The sequence below is a fragment of the Narcine bancroftii genome, chromosome 5 (genome assembly GCF_036971445.1).
Source record: "Narcine bancroftii isolate sNarBan1 chromosome 5, sNarBan1.hap1, whole genome shotgun sequence".
Lineage (NCBI taxonomy): Eukaryota > Metazoa > Chordata > Chondrichthyes > Torpediniformes > Narcinidae > Narcine > Narcine bancroftii.
In genome coordinates, this window is record NC_091473.1 from 207,461,357 (window position 1) to 207,482,723 (window position 21,367).

The 21,367-nt window shown below is 53.4% G+C and overlaps 1 protein-coding gene across 1 annotated transcript; it reads right to left on the reverse strand.

Moving 5' to 3' along the window:
* Positions 1-7,978: 7,978 nt before the first annotated feature.
* Positions 7,979-19,521, reverse strand: fen1 (flap structure-specific endonuclease 1). Its single transcript, XM_069940852.1, has 10 exons — positions 19,253-19,521; positions 18,615-18,717; positions 18,236-18,299; positions 17,678-17,787; positions 17,182-17,318; positions 12,678-12,744; positions 11,738-11,869; positions 10,324-10,475; positions 9,153-9,270; positions 7,979-8,571 (listed from the first exon to the last, which is right to left on the reverse strand). Exons 1-10 carry the CDS (start codon positions 19,504-19,506, stop codon positions 8,503-8,505), a joined length of 1,206 nt encoding a protein of 401 aa, XP_069796953.1. The 5' UTR covers positions 19,507-19,521; the 3' UTR covers positions 7,979-8,502.
* Between the last annotated feature and the right edge of the window lie 1,846 nt (positions 19,522-21,367).

Consider the following 21,367-nt stretch of genomic DNA (forward strand, 5'->3'; position numbering starts at 1 on the left):
TCCGCAAAGCAGGACGTCAAGCGTTGAAGAGCTGGCTCTGAATGGGCAACTAAAGCGGCATCGTCTGCAAAGAGTAGTTCACGGACAAGTTTCTCTTGTGTCTTGGTGTGAGCTTGCAGGCGCCTCAGATTGAAGAGACTGCCATCCGTGCGGTACCGGATGTAAGCAGCGTCTTCATTGTTGGGGTCTTTCATGGCTTGGTTCAGTAAGAGTTGGAGGTATGAGTCTGGCAATCATCAATGTACTTTATGTAAGGTTCCCAGATTTGTTAAAATTGCCCAAAATCATCTCTTAAATTATAGGTAATTTTTTCTAGTGAATACAGCGATCTATTTTTACATGCCAACGCTATATTTTCAAAGATGTTTCCGTTTTCCAAGTTGTTGCTGTGCATTTTATTGCTGCTGCTAAAGCAATCATAATAAATTGTTTTTTAACTGCAACAAGAAATCGGTACAATACTACATTCAACTTGGACATGTGAGAAAGTAACAATTTTCTGGGATGAATTGAATCTAATATTAAAATCAAATAACAAAAAATAAAACACCTAATGATCCAAAAATGTTTCTATTAAGGCTGTCCTGATTTTGATGCTCCTGTATCATTCCTAGTGGGTCAAAGAGACTGAGTGTTGGAAGGAAAGGTTTCTCCATAATTATTTGAGTACAATTTAAGCAATGCTCCCAGTGAATGCCCCAGTTGTCTTCCCAGGCATTTTGTTGATCCTCTGTATTGACTACTGTTCCGATGCTTTGCAGCGACCATCCCAAGCAACGATGCAGCTGGACAGACTGACGTGTCCGTCCGTGGCCTTGTATACCGCCAAGTCAAGGCCACCTGCAGATTGGAGATACAACCCCTATATTGTCTCGGCAGTCTCCAACCATACGCCATTAACATCCATCTTCAATTTCCATTAAGCTCCTTCCCCTGTCTCTCGCTTCCCATCATCTCTCAACCCCCCCCCCCCCGGAATTCTCAGCCCTTTACTGCCCCTCCCTCAGCACCTCTTGGCTCCTGAGGTAAACAAGAAAATCTGCAGATTCTGGGGTTGAGAGCCATACCGTGGGGTGGCTTAGTCGGCGTAGTAGTTAGCGCAACGCTTTTACAGCGCCAGCAATTGGGACTGGGGTTTGAATTCCGTGCTGTCTGTAAGGAGTTTGTACATTCTCCCTGTGTCTGTGTGGGTTCCCTCCAGGGGCTCCGGTTTTCCTCCCACTGTTTGAAACGCACCAGGGGTTTGTAGGTTAATTGGGCAGCACAGACTCATGGGCCAAAGTGGCTGGTTATCGCGCTATATGTCGAAAAGAAATGTGCTGGAGAAACTCATCAGGTCAGGCAACAAGGAAGCCAACATTTCGGGCCTGGGTATCAGGAAAGTCTGCCCATGCCCTCATGCACTGAGGGCACCGTCAATCAGAGGAATAACACTGATGTTCCATCTCTGCAATCTCCATCCAGACAGCAGTCTCCTTTTAACTTGTACCTTAAGGGCTCAGGCCTGAAACGACAGTAATGTTATCTTTACCTCCTGTGGATGATGTGATAAATGCGGAGTTCCTCCAGCATTGTGTTTTTACTACAATTAGTGTTTTCAGATGTCCGTGTTTCACCAAACGTTAAAGCTGATCTTTAATTTTCATTAACCTCCTCTCCAGAATCTCTTTCTCCACCCACTTCCGAGAACTACCTTCTCACCCTAACACCTCAGCCTTTTCCCTTCTACCCTCCCACCCTGTTTTAGCTTGCGCTCTCTCCACTGCCTCTCCTTCCCTCCCCACCAACCCTGTTTTTGCTCAAAGGGCTCAGGCCAGAAACGTTGGTCACCTTTCACTCCTGCAGATGCTGAGTTTGCATGCTGCTTGGGCTTGGGGTCTGCTGCCCTCTGCTGGCGTGCAGCTCCAGGCACTAAGGGCGCAGTCAAAACGGAAACATAACAGACACTCCGACCCCAGAACTGAAGCAGTATCCCAGCACCCGTGGATGGGAAGAGAGAGGACATTTCAGGCCCAGGACCCTTAGTCAGAAAAATAGAAAGCAAGGTGATGTATTTTGGAAGGACTAACCAGAAGGCTGAGTACAGGGTTAATGGAATGAAGAGAGGGACCTTGGGGTGCAAATCCATACATCCCTCAAGGTCTCTGCACAGGTTGAGAGGATAGTTAAGAAGACCTAAGGCTTCATTAGTAGGGGGACTGAATTCAAGAGTAGAGGTGATGTTGCAACTCCACAAATCTCAGGTGAGACCACACTTATAACATTATGTTCAATTCTGGTCACTTCATTATAGGAAGCATATGGAAGTTATGGAGAGGGTGTGGAGATTTACCAGGATGTTGCCTGGATTGGGAAACAAGTCTTATGAGGCAAGGTTAGTAGAACTGGGATTTTTTTTTCTTTGGACTGTCAAAGGATGAGAGACTTAATAGAGGTCTACAAGATTATGAGAGGCAGAGAGGAGAACTAGTGCCTGTTTCCAAGGGCAGGAATAGCAAAAACCAGAGGACGAGTGTACAGAGTGAAGGGATGGAAGTTTAGGGAGACATCAGGAAACGTATTTTTTAAAAATATACGCAGAAAGTAGTGGATGCCTGGAATATTTTTCCTGCAATGGTGGTGAAGCTGAAACATTGGGGGCATTTAAGAGACTTTTAAACAGGTACATGAATGAAAGAAAGAGGGTTCTGGGGAAGGGAGGGTTTAGTACTTTTTAAGGAATATATGGGTGTGCACCACATTGAGGGCTGAAGGGTCTGTACTGTGCTGGAGTGTTCTATGTTCCATGCAAGGCTCAGTGGAAATCGCCACAACACTGACTCTGAAGAACTCCACTGGCACAGAAGGTTGAGCCGGCGCTCACCTGGGTTCGATCCCAGTCTTGGCCGTTGTTTGCACCTCTCTTGTGGGACTCTCCCCAGGCACTCCAGTTTCTTCCCACTTTTTTTGGGGGGGGAGGGGAGTGGCCACTGTAGGAGTAAATGCGAAGTGGGGTGGAAAATAGAGGGAATGGACTCAGTGTAAATGGGGTGCAGACACTGTGATTATGGTAAATAGACAAAAATGCTGGAAGAACTCAGCAGCGACCAGAGGAGCTAAGGATCCATAACCAATGTTGCGCCCACACCTCCTCTCTCACCACAGTCTGGGGACCCAAAAAGACCTTCCATGTTAAGCAACACTTCACTTGTACATCCAGAGCACTTATTTTCTGCATCCGAGACACCCTTTGTGGGATTCTCTATATCAGAGAGACAGGTCACAGACTGGGAGATCCAGCACCTCCACTCCGTTCACAACCACAGTGACCTCACAGAGGCCAACCACTTAAATTCTGGGTTACACTCCTGCACTCACATGTCTCTCAATGGCCTTATGTACTGTCCCACCCTGACCACCTGCAGATTGGAGGAACACCACCTTATTTTCAGGCTGGGCACCCTCCAGCCACATGGCATGAAAGTTGACCTCACTGCTTTTCCATTAAACCTGCTCGCCTTTTCTTCCCCTCCCCCTTTTTCTGCCTTTCCAGTTTTTTCACCCCTACATAGCCCTGCCTTTCCACTCCGACCCCCCCACCTCAGTGCTGTTGTTCCCTCCCTCCTTTCTCCACCTATCACCTCTTGCCCTGCCGCTCCCTTCCCCCTCTTTTATTCTAATGCTCGCACAGGCATTCTCTCATACTTTGATGAAGAGCTAAAGCCCCAAACGTCAGTTATGTATCTATATCTTTGATACATAAAGAACACGGTTTGACCTGCTGAGTCTCTCCAGCATTGTGTTTTTACTTCAACCACAGTATCTGTGTTTTACTTCCACTGAGGTGAGCTGAGACAAGAATTAGAGCAGGGGTTGATCCAAGGGGTCGACAAATGCCTGGTCAAAAGGGGGTCCATATGCCGGGAGGGGAGGGGGGGGGCGATCAATTGAACTTTTGCAGTGGAAAGCAGGGGCAGATCAACAGAAAATAACACCTATGGCAGTGGTGGCCAACCTCTCACAAGAGTGGGCCTTGGTGACCGCAATGTCATATTTGACTTTGGCCTTCGAATAAATTGAGAGGAAACGGGAGGACAGGCTGAAAGTAGATGTGCATATTCTTTGACCCTTTGAAAGCACCCCCCCCCCCCCATGCCTGGGGGGTGATGAGGGATCAAGTATTCCATGAAGAGGTCGATGGTCCCTGAATTAGAAGATGTGACGTTTAAGAGGAACTTCTTCACTCAGAGGGTGGAATGAGTTGTCAGAGGTGGTGGGTATGTGTTCAATTTTGGCACGAGCGTGGATGGGAAGGGTAGGGACGGTCTGGGTGTGTCAATGAGCCACAGGACCTCTGTGCTGCAGTGTTCCAGGTGTTCTCACTGCGCAGGGGACCTGTGCAATGCACAAAGTGCTGAAGAGACTCAGCAGGTCACAGAGCATCCATAGGAAGCAAAGGGTATCCGTTTCAGGCCTGAGCCCTCCATCAGGGATAAGCAAAACACGCCTGAGTAAAAAGGAGCAGGGAGCAGTGAGTGGGGGATAGAGGGGAGAAAGGAGCACAGGGTGGGAGGTGGGTGAGGGATAGAGGGGAGGGAGATGGGGTGGGTGAGGGATAGAGGACAAGGAGGAGCGGGGTTGGGTGGGGGATAGGGAGCAGGGGGGTGGGTGGGTGATAGAGGAGAGGAAGGAGCATGGGGGTGGGTGGGGGATTGAGAGGAAGGAGCATGGGGTTAGGTGGGGGGTAGAGGAGAGGAAGGAGCATGTGGGTGGGTGGGGGATTGAGAGGAAGGAGCATGGGGGTAGGTGGGGGATAGAGGGGAGAAAGGAGCCAGGGGATAGAAGGCGGTGGAGTACATGCTAACAGATCATATAGTTGGAGGGTAGAAGGGAAAAAAGTTGATAGGGGGACGATTGAAGAGGGAAGAGCATGGAGGTTGGAAGGAAGGACTCTGAGGAGGGGTATTAACAGAAACTGGATGTCATGTTAATGCGATCTGGTTAGAGAGTGCTCAGATGGGAGAAAAGGTACTATCTTCCTATTTGTGGGTAGCCTCGCATTGGTAGTGCACAAGGCCATAGACGTGCTGATGTGGGGATGGGGCTTGGAATTATGAGGGATGGCCACTAGGAGGCCCTTCCCAACCCATCTCCTGTAAGAATTCCATTGCTTTCTCAATTCCTCTGCTCCTGTCGCATCTGCTCCCAGGTTGAGGTCTTTTGTTCTGAAGCATCCAAAATGTTTTCCCTCAAAAAAAAAGGCTTCTCTTTACCCACGTCTCCTCCTTTTCCCCATAACAACCCAGGTGCCTTGAAACTCAATAAGTTCAGGATCTCCCTTGTCCTCACCTACCACACCACCTACATCACCACACCACCAGACACGCCCCCTCCCGCCAGGTCCCCCTTGCCTTCTCATCCCTTCCCACCAATAATCTCCTCAGTACCTACCCCTGTGAAAGCTGCAATCCCAGCCTTCAGAGGACTCATTCTGTTATCTTTTGTGAGATAACCGACACTTCTGATATTCGCCGAGGGATCCCAGCAGCCGATACCCAAAGTGTGACACTTCTTTCTGCCCACCAGAAAGGTGGTGGGGGGGTGATACAATAGGGACATTCAGGAGTCTTAGATGGGGTGCAAGGAAAGTAGCGGGTTATGGGTTTGAGGGAGGGAAGGGTTATATTGCTGCAGTGTAGGCTTACATAGATCAGCACGGGCTGAAAAGTCTGTACTATGCTGCAATGTACGACCAGCAGCCTCAATATCTCATCAGCCGAGATTTATAAAACCACGTGGGGCATGGATAAAAGGGGATGATCAGTTTCTCTCCCTCAGAGAGTTTTAAGCTGAGAGAGCAGAGGTTTAAGGTTGGGGAGGGGGAAGATTTAAAAGAGGACATAAGGGGTGAATTTTGCACGACGAGAACGGTGGGTGTGGCAGAACAAGCTGCCAGAGGAAGTGGTCAAGAGGATGAACAATTGCATTTAGTCAGGGATGTGGATGGGGAAGGTTAAGAGGGATACGAGACAGCAGACCAGCCTGATCAGACAGCATGGATAAGTTGTGGTAGAAAGCCTGTTTCCATCGCCACCCACTTCCCCCTCCCCCACACTGATCTCCCCTTCCCCCATTATAGTGTTCTGTGGTTCTAATCCTAAGATCTATATTGCAGCTTGACAAGATTCTGATTGGGCCCCATTTGAGCTTTGCGTTCAGTTCTAGTCACCTCATTACAGGAAGGATGTAGTAGAAGCTTTGGGAGAGGATGCAGAGGAGATTTACTAGGATGTTGCCTGGATTGGAGAACAGGTCTTTTGAGACAGGGTTGACAGAGCTCAGGCTTTTTGCTTTTGAGTGAGAAAAGACGAGGTGCATACGATTAAGATTAGATATGGTGGACAGTCAGTATTGAACATAGAATACAGTATAGGCCCTCGATGTTGTGCCCACTCATATTTTCTTTAAAAAAATACAAATCCCTCCCTACCCCATAACTCCATCCATGTGTCTAAGAGTTTCTTAAATGTCCCCAGTGTTTCAGCCTCCACCACCATTCCCACCAAGGCATTCCAGACACCCACAACTCTGTGCAAAAAAAAACTTACCCCTGATGTCTCCCATAAACTTCCCTCCCCTCACTTTATACATGTCCTCTGGTGTTTGATGATCCTGCCCTGGGAAATGGATGCTGGCAGTCCACCCTGTATATGGCTCTCATAATCTTATAGACCTCCATCAAGACTCCTCGAATCTTCTCCACTTCAAAGAGAGGAAGTCCCAGCTCTGCTAACTTTGACTCAGACTTGTTTTTCCAATCCAGGCAACATCCTGGTAAATCTCCTCAGCTTCCACATCCTTCCAAAAATTAGGTGAACACAACACTCTAAATGCATCTTTTACCACGGCGACAATAGCAAACACCAGAGGAAATCAGTTTAAGGTGAGTGGAGGAAAGTGGAGGGGAGATGTGAGAGGTTCCCCACTCACACACACAGAGCAGTGGGTACCTGCAATGCATGGCCAGATGTGTGCAGGCCAGTACAATAGGAACATTTAAAAGTCCAAGAGAGGCACATGGACATAAAAGAAATCAAGCGTTATGGGTGCAAGGTAGGGGAGGGTTAGATTGTTGTGGAGTAATTTACATAGGTTGGCACATCGTGGGCTGAAGGGCCTGTACTCTGCTGTTCCATGTAAACAGGTGACGACGGTGGACAATACACAGACAGGCCCTTCAGTCTAAGAGCCTGTGCCACCCCAATCAAACCTCTTGCCCGCCCCCGACTTTGCGGTCAGAGAACATTCCAACCCTTGTGACGGATGGTAAAGGGGGGGTGGGAATTCCAACCCGAGTCGCTTGTGCCAGGTCATGCTGACCTCTATGAATTCTCACCAACTTGGTGGGGTTGAAACATGAATGGAGTGTCCCAAGTCCCTTACCAGGGTGGGGGAAAGGAGCAGCTCTGATAAAAAACCAAGGCAAATCCTTTCCTCCATAGCCAGGAACTCTTTCTCAGAGGGGTGGGCAGAAGGATCCTCACTCCTGGTGGAGTCAGCCTGTTTTATCCTGTGTCCTGAAGTCACATTGGGGATAGGAAGCAGGAGGGGTGATCAGCTGCTGTAAACAGAAATGGGGCGGTGGGGGAAGAAATTCAGGCAGGTGATTGGTGTACCACATGCTCCGCTAATCCACTTCATTCCAAGCACTGATCGAAGAAACCCATCGCCACAACCTCTGGGTCCCCTCTCTGGTCTTACATTCTCCCTGCTCTGTGAAACGTGTTCTCCTTGATCTTGATGCCTACCCTTTCCCTCCAGGAGTGAACACAGAGAGAGAGGAATGGGTCACCCCAGAGTTGGCACCTTGCGCGATGCCCTGGGGACCCAGACCTCCATAGGTGGACTCAGCCGTGGATGGAGCGTGGGAAGGAGAGCACTCACCAATCTGCAGACCATGGTTGGAACCAGCAGGAGCCACAAACAGAGGAGACAGCAAACCTTGGAGGAGGTTTTATTCCCAGAATGAACCAACTTGTGAAATAAAAGTTCCGCCTGGGAATAGGCGTCTGATCTTCGCTGAGTGCATCTCCAAAATCCCGGTGTCCCGACGGGTGAAAAAATGAGCAGGAGTTGCTGCCTGCTACTGGTGAAGGGGTGCAGGGCAACCCGGGCCGCAGGGTGACAAAGTGGGGGGGGGGGCACTGAAATGGGCACATGGTGATAGTGGAGGCCCGGAGTGGGCGCAGGGCAGGAGTGGATAAAGGGCAACAGTGGGTGCAGGGCTGAGATGAGGACTGGGCACAGGGCAACAAGGAGGGAGACAGCAGGGTGATGGAGAGGTGGGCAGGGATTGGCGCAGGCTGACGGGGATCAGGCTCCCTGTCACTGGGGAGAGGGAGGAAATGGACACTGATTGTTGTTCCTGCTTCGAGATGAAGAAGGACGGGCAGACAACACCTCGAGGAGGTTGGGGGTCTCACTTGGCCCAGCGCCCCATCTCTCATTCATTCTAGGCTCCGTTCATTTCCCCCTCTTCCAACCAGTGGACGATTTCTGTTTCTTCTTTGCTGATCCTTTGGCTTCTGGCTCCTGGAAATGGGGGGGTGGGGGAGGCGAAGGGAAGAGGAGGAGAGGTGCAGGGGATAGTGGAGTTAGAATTATCAGACCAAGAGATGGTTTCCCCCTCCAACCTTGTCCATCCCACTCACCAAACCCACAAATTTTCCCATTCCCATCCTGACCCCCCCACCAAAGTCAAGACTGCCGCTAAGTATGATCCCTGTCAGCCTGCATTCTGTCCATCTCCTAACAACCACTCACCTGATTCCCCGCCAACTGAGTCGGTGCCACTAAAACCATTACCTCCAGTGAACCAACAGTTGATCCCCCATCAACCCACAGTCAGTCCAACGAGCACTGGTATCCTCCGCCGGATTAGTCAGTCCCACTCACATTGTGACTCCCTCCCACCAGTCGGTCCCATTCACCGTGATTTGCTCCCATGGTTTTCAGATCCTCCTACCAGTAAATTACAATGCAAGTCCTTCACTGAGTGACAAAGTCACCTCCCCCGACGCCAATCGGTCTCGCACCACAGCCCCTAAGCCCAGTGGCAGTTGGCCTCACGCTGCGACCCTTTTGCCCAGTGAGTTCATGTTTGAGACAGTTACCTTGCGTTTCCCGGAGGTGAGCGTCCTGGTGACCTTGAAGAAGTCATCCAGCCGTCCCTGTGTACTCCCCTGACGGCTCTTTTGCAGCTTCTTGGCCCCATTGCGGATTCGGTCCTCACTGACCCAACGGAGAAAGAGAAAGGGACAGGTGATCATTGGGTGCGCTCAATGTGATCCTGCACCCTTTGGAGGGGAAATGGTGCCATGTGGAGGGACATGTGACCTCTCCGGTGGGAACCTGGTTGGAAGCCACCACGCCTGTTGATCCGGGTCAAGACCACCCACGCTGAGCAGTCACCTTGTAACTGGCCTTCTCAAAAGATCACATAGGTCGCCACTGGCTCTGTTGATCACCTGGGCTGGATCCACTGACCAGCAGTGGGTACAAATCCAAACACGTAGGTCTCCTTTCCCCAAGAAGCAAACCTGAGCTCCACTCCAGGTCACGTGACAGAGCCGACTCTGGGGAATCAACATCAAGGTGGTGGCAGCAATGGGAGGGTTGAAAAATAGATCACGTGGTCTTCCTTTTTAGAGTGCTAGGGTTCGCAGGGAACCAGAGCAGCCCTCCTGCGCCACCAGCATGAATCATGCCAGCATCTGTCTAGAGTGAGGTAAATGCACTCAACCTGCGCTGTATCCTATTTAGTAGGAAAGGGGGGGAAAGCAGCCGACACTGCATCTGAGCAGAAGGAGATGGAGGCTAACGTCTCGTCTCAATGAAAATTTTACGCTGCCCGCTGGGCCAATTGGCAATCGGACCCGGTTAAGGTACAAGTCAAGATGAGAAGGGGTGTTGAGGGAGCTGACCTTTGATCGGGAGAAGGGTACGCTTGGATGAACAGTGACGAATGTGCTGATGCTGAGTACCTCTGCCCATGTCCTCCTCCTCCCCCCAGCCTCCCATACGCACCTTGTTCCGTGCAAGCCATTGATCATGCGGTCAGAGAACAATCATGGTGTTGGGGGGGGAGGGGGGGGGGGGGAAGTCTACCTCTGCGTCTAGACTCGTTGCTTCTTGGACCTGCTCCTCGCATGACAGGGGAGGTGGGGAGAGAGGAGCAAGGCAGAGGTGAGAGGCATGGATCTGCTGGTCACAGCCTGAAGGGAGTGGGTCTGTTCGCCCCCTCAGCCCTGGGGGAGGGGTCCATACCCCTACCCTGCACTGTACCTGAACTGTTTCTCTCCACACATGAAGGCCACCAACTGCTCCTCATCGGGCTCCGACCACCTTAGCTCCACTGACTCAGCCTCCACCACTTCAGGCTGCAGGAAGAGCTGCCTAGCCTCCCGGAACATCCAGTCTTCAGGCACAGGGTATTTCTGTTGGGGGGTGGGGAAGAGACAAGAGTCAGAAGGGCCCCAACCCACTCCGTCCTGCTATCCCAGCCTCCTTCACCCCTCCATCCTGCCCAATCCCTGCTCCCTCTCCTCCCCACACATTCCCCCCACCCCCATCCAGCCAAGTCCTCACCCCTCCCACCTACACACACCCACATCTGGTTCAGTCACTGTCCCCACCTGCATTCTGCTCAAATTCTGCCCCATTCCCCCACATCCCCATCCCATCCAGTCCCTGAACCCCCATTCACCACTCCCATCTTGCCCAGTCCCCGCTCCCTCCCCACTACTCACCCCAACTTCGTCCTGCCCAGACCCTGCCCCTTCCCACATCCGGCTCCCTCCCACCCACACCCTAACCTTGTCCAGCCCATTCCCTGCCCACCCTCATCCTGCCCAGTCCCAGCCTCTTTCCCTAACCTCACAACCCCCCCCATCCTGACTAATACTAGCCCTCTTCCCCCACCCCCGAACTACCGAGTCCCCAGCCCCTTTCCCCCCCACCCTCACACCCCATCCTGCCAAGTTTCTGCATCCTCCAACCAGCCTTGTGGTATACGGGTGAATGGGCGAATCGTTTCTGGAACCCTGATTTTTCAGGGAGGGGGGTCTCATTCTGGAGCAGAGAGTTTTCAGTAAACCAACTGTTGAGACAGAGAGGTGGGGAATCGTTCCCGAGCCCCGACTCCCAGAGGGGAGGGATTTGGGGGAAAGAGTTATTCTGGAACCCCAACTCTCGAGGGATGGGAGAGGCTCGTTCCTGGGACCCCAACTCATGGGAGAGAGGTGAGGGCTGTTCGCACATCTCCAACTCCGAAGGGAGGGGACAGAAATGTTCCAGGAATTCCAACTCATGGGGGAGGGGGTAGAAAAGTTCCGGGGACCCCAACTTCTGGGGGAGGGGACAGAAATGTTCCCAAGATCCCAACTACCAGGTGAGGGAAGAGAGATGTTCCTGAGACCTTGATCCCGGGAAGGTGAAAGATTAGTTTTTGGGACCCCAACTCCTGGGGGTTGGGAGATGGGGGGGGGGGGGGGGGGGTCGTTCCTGAAGCCGACTCGCAGAAGAGGGTCATTCCTGGGTCCCTGATACCCGGGTGGGGACATAGGGGATGTCGTTCCTGGGACTCCGACACTCAGGGGAGAGGAGTAGAAGTTCCTGGGATGCCAATTCCCAAGGGGGATGCCTAGGAGTGTTCTACCATACCAGAACATTACAGCCTCACCCCCCACCACGGCCTTACGCTGGTGTCAATGTTCTTGATGATCTCCTCAATGCTCCTGTGCTGCCTGATCAGGTCGATGGCTCGTTTAGGCCCAATCCCACGGATACTCTCACAATAGTCACTGCCCAAGAGGATGCACAGGTCAACAAACTGTGGGAGAGAGGGTGGTCAGCAGAAGAGAGGGTGGTCAGCAGAAGAGACTCCATCCACGCAAGCCCACCACCCCCCTGCTCTAGCCCAGCACCACCCAGTGCATGTCGGAGAGACTCAGCTTCCCTCCCTGCATCCTCCCATCTCCAGTCCCATCCCCTCCCCCAACCCCCAGTCCCACCCTCATAACTGGTCTCCCCTCCCGTCCTTGAATACCCTTGGCACCCCAATCCTGACCCCTGCACACCCCTCCCACCGCTGTTCCCTCTAAGATGTGCGTGCACATTTTGCAACCAGCACACAAAGGAAATTAATGTGCACACAAAAAGCGAGTTACCTGACAACAAACTTAACAAAGTAGTTCAAAGTATACAATAAAATCTTAACTAAATATGTTACTTCGTAGAATGCAATCCTACGTGGTTGATATTAAACACACCAATACAGTTGTATTGGCCATGAGAGATGGGCTGTGCCAAAATTATCTTGAAATAATTTCACGTTAATAGTTGTACAAACATCCAGTAAGCATGGTACTTCGTAACAGGAAAAAAATTAGCACAACCTCAAATTTTTGTGCACACTGACAACTAAAAATTAGAGGGAATATTGCTCCCCACCCCCACCCCCCCCCACCTCCCTGGTTCCAATCCCCATCCCCTCTCCCCCCAACCTGTTCCAGTCCCCTCCACTTCCCCATCCACTGCCCTGGATTCTATGCAGGCCCCACCCCCACAGTACTGGCTCATCCCCAGCTGTCCCCACCCCTCTGCTCCCACCTTTCCCAATCCTGCACCCTCCCCCTCACCTGTTCGTGGGTCAGCCCCGCCTCCTGCAGTGCCTTGCTGAGGTGGAACTCCTGGATGGGCAGTTTCCTGTCCAGAGAGGCAAGGAGCATGTGTGTGAGTGAGTCTTTGCGACGGGATAGTGAAGAGGGAGCTTTATCTTGCGTCTGATCCCAGGAGCGTGTGTGCGTGACTAGACAGTATAGAGGGTGTTTCTCTGTGTTTCACAGGAGGGTGCAGAGGGAGCTTCATCCTGTCTCTGACCCCAAGAGTGGGTGCGCATCGGGATGGCATGGAGGGAGCCTTTGTCTGTGTTTAACCCCAGGAATATTTGACGGAACAATGTAGAAAGAGGTACACCTGGGAGTGCATGAAAGGATGGTGCAGAGAGAGCTCGGCAATGGGATGCAAGGATGGAACATGGGTGGTGCAGGTCGGGAAAGGCACAATGGGGAGGGGGAAGAATCACAGGATGGGATGAGCACAGGGTTGAGAGGGGGAGTGCAGGGCAACGTAAGAGTATTGCCAGGGGAACACAGGATGGGGAGGTGCAGAAGCGTGGGCAACGAGGGATGGGACGCTGTAGAACAGGGTGAGCGTGGGATGGAGCTGGGGAGCGCGGGATGGAGAGAGCACCGATGGGTTCAGGACAGGAGAGAGCTGGATGAGGTGAATGTGGGACGAGGCAATGGGTAGGGCTTCAAATTCTTGGATTGTTGGGGTCCTTTTTGGGGAAGGTACGACCAATACAAAAATGATGGGTGACACCTGAATATCCTGGTGGGCAGGTTTAATATAGCTGTTTGGGAAGGTTTAAAATAATTTGGCAGGGGGATGGGAACCAGAGTGTTAGGACTGAAGAAGGGGGGCTGGAAACAGTAGTAAAGTGAAGATAGCATGCAGAAAAGATGACAGGCAGGTGACGAGACAAGATAATAGCCAGAGGGATGGCAAAGTACATTTAAAAAACTGGTCCAAAAGGTATTATACAGTACAACACCGATTATCCAAAATGGTTGAGACTGGGCCTATGTCAGATGAAAACAGCCATCAACAACAAATCACTTGTACCAATATTTAAACAACAACAAACAAGACTTTTTAAACATTAAAATAATTTAAATCTCACCAAAAAATGCTGGCCGCCGCCGATCACCGAGACGAACCCAACTGCCACCGAGACCTCTCAACCACCACTGCCAATCCCTGACACGAACCCACTGCTGCCACGGATCCCCGAGCCAGTGGAACACTCACTGGCGAGTTCCTGTCTCCCCGGTCACCATAGGTCCCGACTCCAAATCCTCCCCTCGGCCTACCGCAGAGAGGAAGTAGGTTGAAGGGAGGATTTGGTGTTGGCGTCCAATATGCTGAAGAGGGAGAGAGGGAAGGGCATAGGAGGGGAGGGAACGTCACTGAGCCTGAGGTCCCGTTCTTGCCCAGGAGGCTGCTATCCTTGATGACGCCGGGACAAGGGATTTTTCCGACTGCTTGTGGCTGGGAGACAACGGCGCGCAGTTTGAGAGAGAAAAGTTAATAGAAGGTAAAGAAGAAATGGAAAGAGAGAGGTGAGGGAGTTACCTGAAATAAGGACAATTGTCATTCTAATTTCATGTTGGGTGAATTTTTTTTCCCCCAACCTGTGAGGTCAGTTCGACTTTGAAAAATTTTTTATTTGTTTCAGATATCATATTGATCCGAAATTTTAAAATAATTTTTGAGAAACAGATTTTGGATAATCGGAATTGTACTGCACTTTTAGACACATTCTATTATACACGCAGCACGGATGATCTTGCTGCACTGCTACAGACTGGAGGGTACGATCCTGTGGCCATTACTGACTCGTGATGGATGTCATTGGGAGCTGAATGTCCAAGAATACACAGTATATCAGAAGGTAAGGCAGGAAGGTGTGGCTCTGCTGGTAAGCAGCAATATTAAATCGTTGGAAAGAAGGGATATGGATCAGAAGAGGTTGAGTCCTTATGGGTTGAGTTAAGGAATGGTAAAGGTAAAAGGACACTAATGGCAGTTATGTACAGGCCCCTCAACAACAGCCGAGATGTGGACTACAAAATACAACTGGAAATAGTTAAGGACTGTGTTACGATAATTACAAGGGATTTTAACATAAAAGTCGATTGGGAAAGTCAGACCTCAGGGGAGGGAGTTTGTGGAATGCCTACGGGACAGCTTTTTGGAGCAGCTTAAAGTAAAGGAACTCTGAGGAGGCAGTGATCACAACATGATTGAGTTCACTTTGTTCTTTGAAAAGGAGAGCTGTCGCTATTTTAGCGGAGTAAGGGAAATTATGGCGGCAAGAGAGAGGAACTGGCCAAAGTGGATTAGAATAAAACACACGAATGGGGAAGGAAGCGGATCAGCAACGGCTGGATTTTATGTACAAAATGAGGAAAGTGCAGGGCAGGTACACACCAAAACGAAATAAAATTGTGAGAAAAAAAGGGTTCGGCACAGACTGGAAGGGTTGAAGAGGCCTGTTTCTGTGCTGTAATGTTTTATAGTTCTATGAATGGAAAAATGAGACAATTTTGTGGCCTATGAGGGAAGTTAAAGCCAAAGGGAAAGCAAAAGAGAGGACACAGAAGGAAGCAATAATTAGCAGGAAGATGGAGGACTGGGGAAACTTGGAAAACAAAAGGACAACCAAGAAGGTGATTCGGAAGGAAAAAATGAATTATGAAAGGAGGTTAGCAAGCAACATCAAAGAGGATATTAAAAACTTTTTAAAATGTAAAAAGAGTAAAAGAGTGACCAATAGAAAACAACACTATAGTAATTGTAAGGCGAAGGCAGAGGAAATGAATGAATATTTTGGCTCAGTTTTCACTGTGGAAGACATTAGTAGCATACTAATAGACTCTCACGGGTCTCTCAGTAGAGAAGTGAGTGCAGTCGAGATCACGAGAGAGAAGGTACTCGGGAAGCTGAATTGTCTAAGACAGGGGTTCCCAACCTTTTTGTTCCTCTGTACCCCTTGGGCATTTTTATAGGTTCCCGTGTACCCCTAAAAATTAAGGATAAAAAAAAAATGACATTGTGCATCTGACTGCAGATTACAACATCATGTATTGTCCAGTAGTGGTTATTCTCTCAGACCCAATGTACCCCCTGAAAAGTGCAAATGTACCACTGGGGGTACATGTACTCTAGGTTGGGAACCCCTGGTCTAAGGGAAGAGGAGTCTCCCGGATCGGATGAAATGCACCTTCAGATTCTGAAGGAATTTATTGGTTCCGGTGGACTGGAGGATCCCAAATGTCACTCCACCGTTTAAGAATGAAGCGAGGCAACAGAAAGGAAATTATAGATCTATTGGCCTGACGCCAGTGGTTGGGAAGCTGTTGGAATCGATTGTAAAGGATGAGATTGCATGACCACATAGGCCCAAATCAGCACAGTTTCCTTAAAGGAAAATCATGCCTGACAAACCTATAGCAATTTTTTGAAGAGATCACAAGTGGGATAGATGGGGAGATGCAGTGGACATTATGTATTTAGGCCTTCGACAAGATGCCACACATAAGGCCTCTAAACAACAACAGAGCCCATGGAATTACAGGAAGGACCCTAGCATGGGTAGGGCATTGGCTGGTTGGCAGAGAGGTGGCTACTGGTTACCAGTGGTGTTTCGCAGGGGTCGATGTTAGGGTCACTTATTTTTATGTTGTAAATAAATGATTGTGGAGCAGTTGGCCTTGTGTCTAAATTTGCAGATGATACTAAAATAGATCGTTGATGCAGAGGACAGAGAAAGGCTGCAGAAAGTCTTGGATAGATTAGGAGAATGAGCAGAGGTAGCAGATACAATGCACTGTTGGAAAATGTACGGTCATTCTCTTTGGTAGAACAGGCAGACTATGATTTAGACGGTGAGAAAATTCAAAATTCTGAGGTGCAAAATAACTTCATACAGGACATTCTAAAAGTCGACCTCCAGGTTGAGTAGGTGGTGAAGAAGGCAAATGCAATATTTGGCATTCATTTCTAGAAGGATATTTGGACTTTCAACAGGTGCCACACAAAAGCTGACTATCCCTCCCTATACAAGAGCCGGGATGTAATGTTGAGATTCTTTTGGGCACTGGCAAAACCACACTTGGACTGCTGTGTAGTTTTGAGTGCCATATTGGAGAAGAGACGTGCTGGCGCTGGAGAGGATTCAGGGAAGATTGACTAGAATGATGCCAGGAATGAAAGGATGAGTACATGAGGAACAATTGTTGGCTCTTGGACTGTATTTGTTGGGAGTACAGGATAAGGGGGCACCTCATAGAGGCATTTAGTCAGAGTGTCATGAGTCTGTGGAACTTGTTGCCTCAGGCGGCTGTGCAAATGAGGTTGTTGGGTGTATTTAAGGAAGAGTTTGACAGGTATTTAATTAGTCGGGGCTTCAAGGGTTATGGGGAGAACACTGGAGAGTGGGTGGATGGATAAGCTCGTGATTAGAATGGCAGAGGAGTCTCAATGGGGCGAGCGTGGGACGGAGAGGGGCCCACTCACTTGGCCTCGCTGGCAGTCAGGTGCCGAAGCAAGATGGAGGTGCCGAAGGTCAGGGCGTCCATGTCCTCAGTTGCCGCAGCGTATACCTTGCCAGCCTTCACCAGCGCTGCGCAGCTGGCCTCTGCCTCACAGGGAGCCTTGGAGGGTGGAATGGTCAGCAATTGGGAATTCCCTGACTCAGAGCACCCCCTCACCTCCCCTCGAGGTACAGGACCCTCTCCCACCTCTCCCCTCAAGGTACAGAAGATCCCCTCCCATCAAAGTATTGGAACCCCCCCTCACCCCTCGAGGTACAGGACACTGTCCCCTCACCCTTCCCCTCGAGATACGGGAGACCTGCTCACCTCAAGGTATGGGAGACACTCTCCTCAGCTCTCAAGCTACAGGAGACACCCCTCCACCCAAGGCACGGGAACCCCCCCTTGTGAGGTATAGGACACCCTTCACCTCCCCGAGATACAGGACCCCCCCTACCCTCAAGGTATAGGACCATCACCTCAATATATGGGACCCCCATCAGCTGCAGCAGATGCTTGCACTCTTCGTTGTGTTGCTTGGTGACCTTCACAAGCCTCTTATTGAACCTCTCGATGTTCTCAGCATTGCCTATGGTGAGTGGAGAAAGGGAAGGGGTCAGGAGATTCATGACTGGTCACTTTTTATCCCCCTGGCTCCCACCCTTTCACCCTTGCCCCCGAGAGGCCGACCCCAGTCACCCCCGGTATAGGCAGCCTCCTGCTACCCCTTTCTTGAGCCAGCAACCATGCACTGTTCAGCTCTGGTCCCCTTGGCACTGACCTCAGACATACCAATGCCACATCCCATCCAAAGTGCCCCCTTTCCCTTCACATCACCTCCTTCCCCCAAGATGGACATTCCTACCCAAGCTTGAGAGACAGAACCCAACCCTCGTGCCCCCTCCGTGAACATGGGCACACTACCTCCTTTTTTTCATACAAGGGGAGGGGACAATTGGAAGAAGCGGGGAATTTTACCCTGCCTCCCTAGGACTGGCCCGAGGCAGGAAGGCGGTGAACTGTGCGCTGGGACTCACCCGCCTCCTGGGCCTCTGCCAACTGCCTCTCAGCCTCTGCCCGGCGCTCGCTCCTCTTGGTCAGCTTGAGGGGTGGGGGGGCAGGGAAGAGCAAGGTCGACAGTTAGTGACCCTTCACAAAGCAGAGGTAAGGGTCAGAGAACCCTCCTTCCCTTCTCTCCATTCCTCTGTGTCCCGTGGCCATCGTCCCTCCTTCTCCTCCCATTCATCAGCCCCTCCACTTCTCTGCCCTCTCCCTCCATCCCCATCCACACCATCCCTTCATCTCTCTCCCTCCCCTTCAGCTCTTGCCTTCCCCCTCCATCGCTCATGCCCCATCCCTACTGTTCCTTCCACCTCTCCCCCCTTCCCCTCCCCTTCCAGCCCACGTCTCTCGAACCTCTCCGGACTTTAGCTGCGGAGGCTTTCCATCGAAGACGTAGACCGGCTTGATCCCATTCTCGATCATGCGTATGGTGCGGTAGAACATCCCCATCAGGTGGCTGTGTGGGATGAGGTGGGGGGGGGGAAAGAGGGAAAAGAAGACAGTGAGATGGCATTGGGTTGAGGTGGAGCGGGGTGGTGGTGGGGGGAGGGAGAGCAGGAAGATGTGATCCACTGTCCCAGGAGATGGGGGGGGGGGGTGTGGACGGGAAAGATCAAGGCAGGAGTTCCGACAGGGATGGGGTAGGAGAGGATGCCTTTTTCCACTGGACAGGTCTGAGGGAACTAAGATCATGCATGCTGGAAAAGACTTGCTCCAGCTGTTACAGACTTGGAAGGGGGTGGGGGTGGGGGTGGGGGTGGGGGTGGGGGAAGGAGAGGAAGGGTGGTGCAGGGGGAGAGGGAAAAGGAGGGCCAGGTTTGAGGATGCTACATAAATGTAGCTCCTTGCTTTGTGGGATGCTGCCATTCAAAGGCGGGAGTCGCAGTGCCCCTGGCTTCATCCACAAAATGCTGAGCCCAGGGGGTGAAGCCACCCAACCAGGGAAGCAAGGGGCAACTCCTCTGCTTCTCCTCCCTGCCCTTTGCCCACACCTGGTGGTCTCTCCATCCTCGTTCTGAAGCATGCTGCCTTCCTGCCTCACCGCAATCAGGAACTGGTAGATGCTCATTGAGGCGTCGATGGCAATCTTGCGACCTGCCACGGGAGAAGAGTCAACCTCGAGCGAGATTAATAAGCAGAGGGAAGCAGGACCTGGTAATTCCGAGTGGCTACCGCACACCATTCCCGGCGCAACTCCAACCCCAGAACAAAAGGTCCCAGGATCGACACAGGACCCTTCCCCCATCTTCTCCTGGCCTCACTCCACACTTGCCCCGGAGTCTGGAACCCACCTCAACACTCCAACTGTACCCTCTGCCCTCAGTCTATCCCCCTCTCTGCTCTCCCATCCTGCACCACCACCCAACTCCTGTCACTCCATTTGCTCTCTTCTCCACTCACATTCCTTCTTCCCTCCCAATATCAACCGGCTCTTGATCATCCCTCCCTCCTCTTCTTCAGGCCCACCTCCCTCTCCTCCTTCCCCTCCCTCCCTCGCTCCCCTCCCTCCCTCTCCTCCTTCCCCCCTCCCTCCCGCCCCTTCCCCCCTCCCTCCCGCCCCTTCCCCCCTCCCTCCCGCCCCTTCCCCCTCCCTCCCGCCCCTTCCCCCCTCCCTCCCGCCCCTTCCCCCCTCCCTCCCGCCCCTTCCCCCCTCCCTCCCGCCCCTTCCCCCCTCCCTCCCGCCCCTTCCCCCCTCCCTCCCGCCCCTTCCCCCCTCCCTCCCGCCCCTTCCCCCCTCCCTCCCGCCCCTTCCCCCCTCCCTCCCGCCCCTTCCCCCCTCCCTCCCGCCCCTTCCCCCCTCCCTCCCGCCCCTTCCCCCCTCCCTCCCGCCCCTTCCCCCTCCCTCCCGCCCCTTCCCCCCTCCCTCCCGCCCCTTCCCCCCTCCCTCCCGCCCCTTCCCCCCTCCCTCCCGCCCCTTCCCCCCTCCCTCCCGCCCCTTCCCCCCTCCCTCCCGCCCCTTCCCCCCTCCCTCCCGCCCCTTCCCCCCTCCCTCCCGCCCCTTCCCCCCTCCCTCCCGCCCCTTCCCCCCTCCCTCCCGCCCCTTCCCCCCTCCCTCCCGCCCCTTCCCCCCTCCCTCCCGCCCCTTCCCCCCTCCCTCCAGCCCCTCCCTGCCTCCAGCCTCTCTCCCTTCCACGGTTTCCCTCCCTTCATTCCGTCCACCCTTCCATCACCATCCCTCCCCTCTATCTCTTTCCATCCAACCCTCCCATACCCGCCCTCCCCTCCCGCCCTCCCCTCCTTCCCCTCCCGCCCGCCCCTCCTGCCCGCCCCTCCCCCTCCCCTCCTTCCCCTCCCCTCCTTCCCCTCCTCCCCTCCCCCCCCTCCCCCTCCCCGCCTCCCCGCCTCCCCCTCCCTCCCCGCCTCCCCCCTCCCTCCCCGCCTCCCCCCCCCTCCCCGCCTCCCCTCCCCCTCCCCGCCTCCCCTCCCCCTCCCCCGCCTCCCCTCCCCCTCCCCGCCTCCCCTCCCCCTCCCCGCCTCCCCTCCCCCTCCCCGCCTCCCCTCCCCCTCCCCGCCTCCCCTCCCCCTCCCCGCCTCCCCTCCCCCTCCCCGCCTCCCCTTCCCCGCCTCCCCTCCCCCTCCCCGCCTCCCCTCCCCCTCCCCGCCTCCCCTCCCCCTCCCCGCCTCCCCTCCCCCTCCCCGCCTCCCCTCCCCCTCCCCGCCTCCCCTCCCCCTCCCCGCCTCCCCTCCCCCTCCCCTCCCCCCCTCCCCCTCCCCGCCTCCCCTCCCCCTCCCCGCCTCCCCTCCCCCTCCCCGCCTCCCCTCTCCGCCTCCCCTCCCCCTCCCCGCCTCCCCTCCCCCTCCCCGCCTCCCCTCCCCCTCCCCGCCTCCCCTCCCCCTCCCCCCCCCCCCTCCCCCCCTCCCCTCCCCGCCTCCCCTCCCCCTCCCCGCCTCCCCTCCCCCTCCCCGCCTCCCCTCCTCCCCTCCCCCTCCCCGCCTCCCCTCCCCCTCCCCGCCTCCCCTCCCCCTCCCCGCCTCCCCTCCCCCTCCCCGCCTCCCCTCCCCCTCCCCGCCTCCCCTCCCCCTCCCCGCCCCCGCCTCCCCTCCCCCTCCCCGCCTCCCCTCCCCCTCCCCGCCTCCCCTCCCCCTCCCCGCCTCCCCTCCCCTCC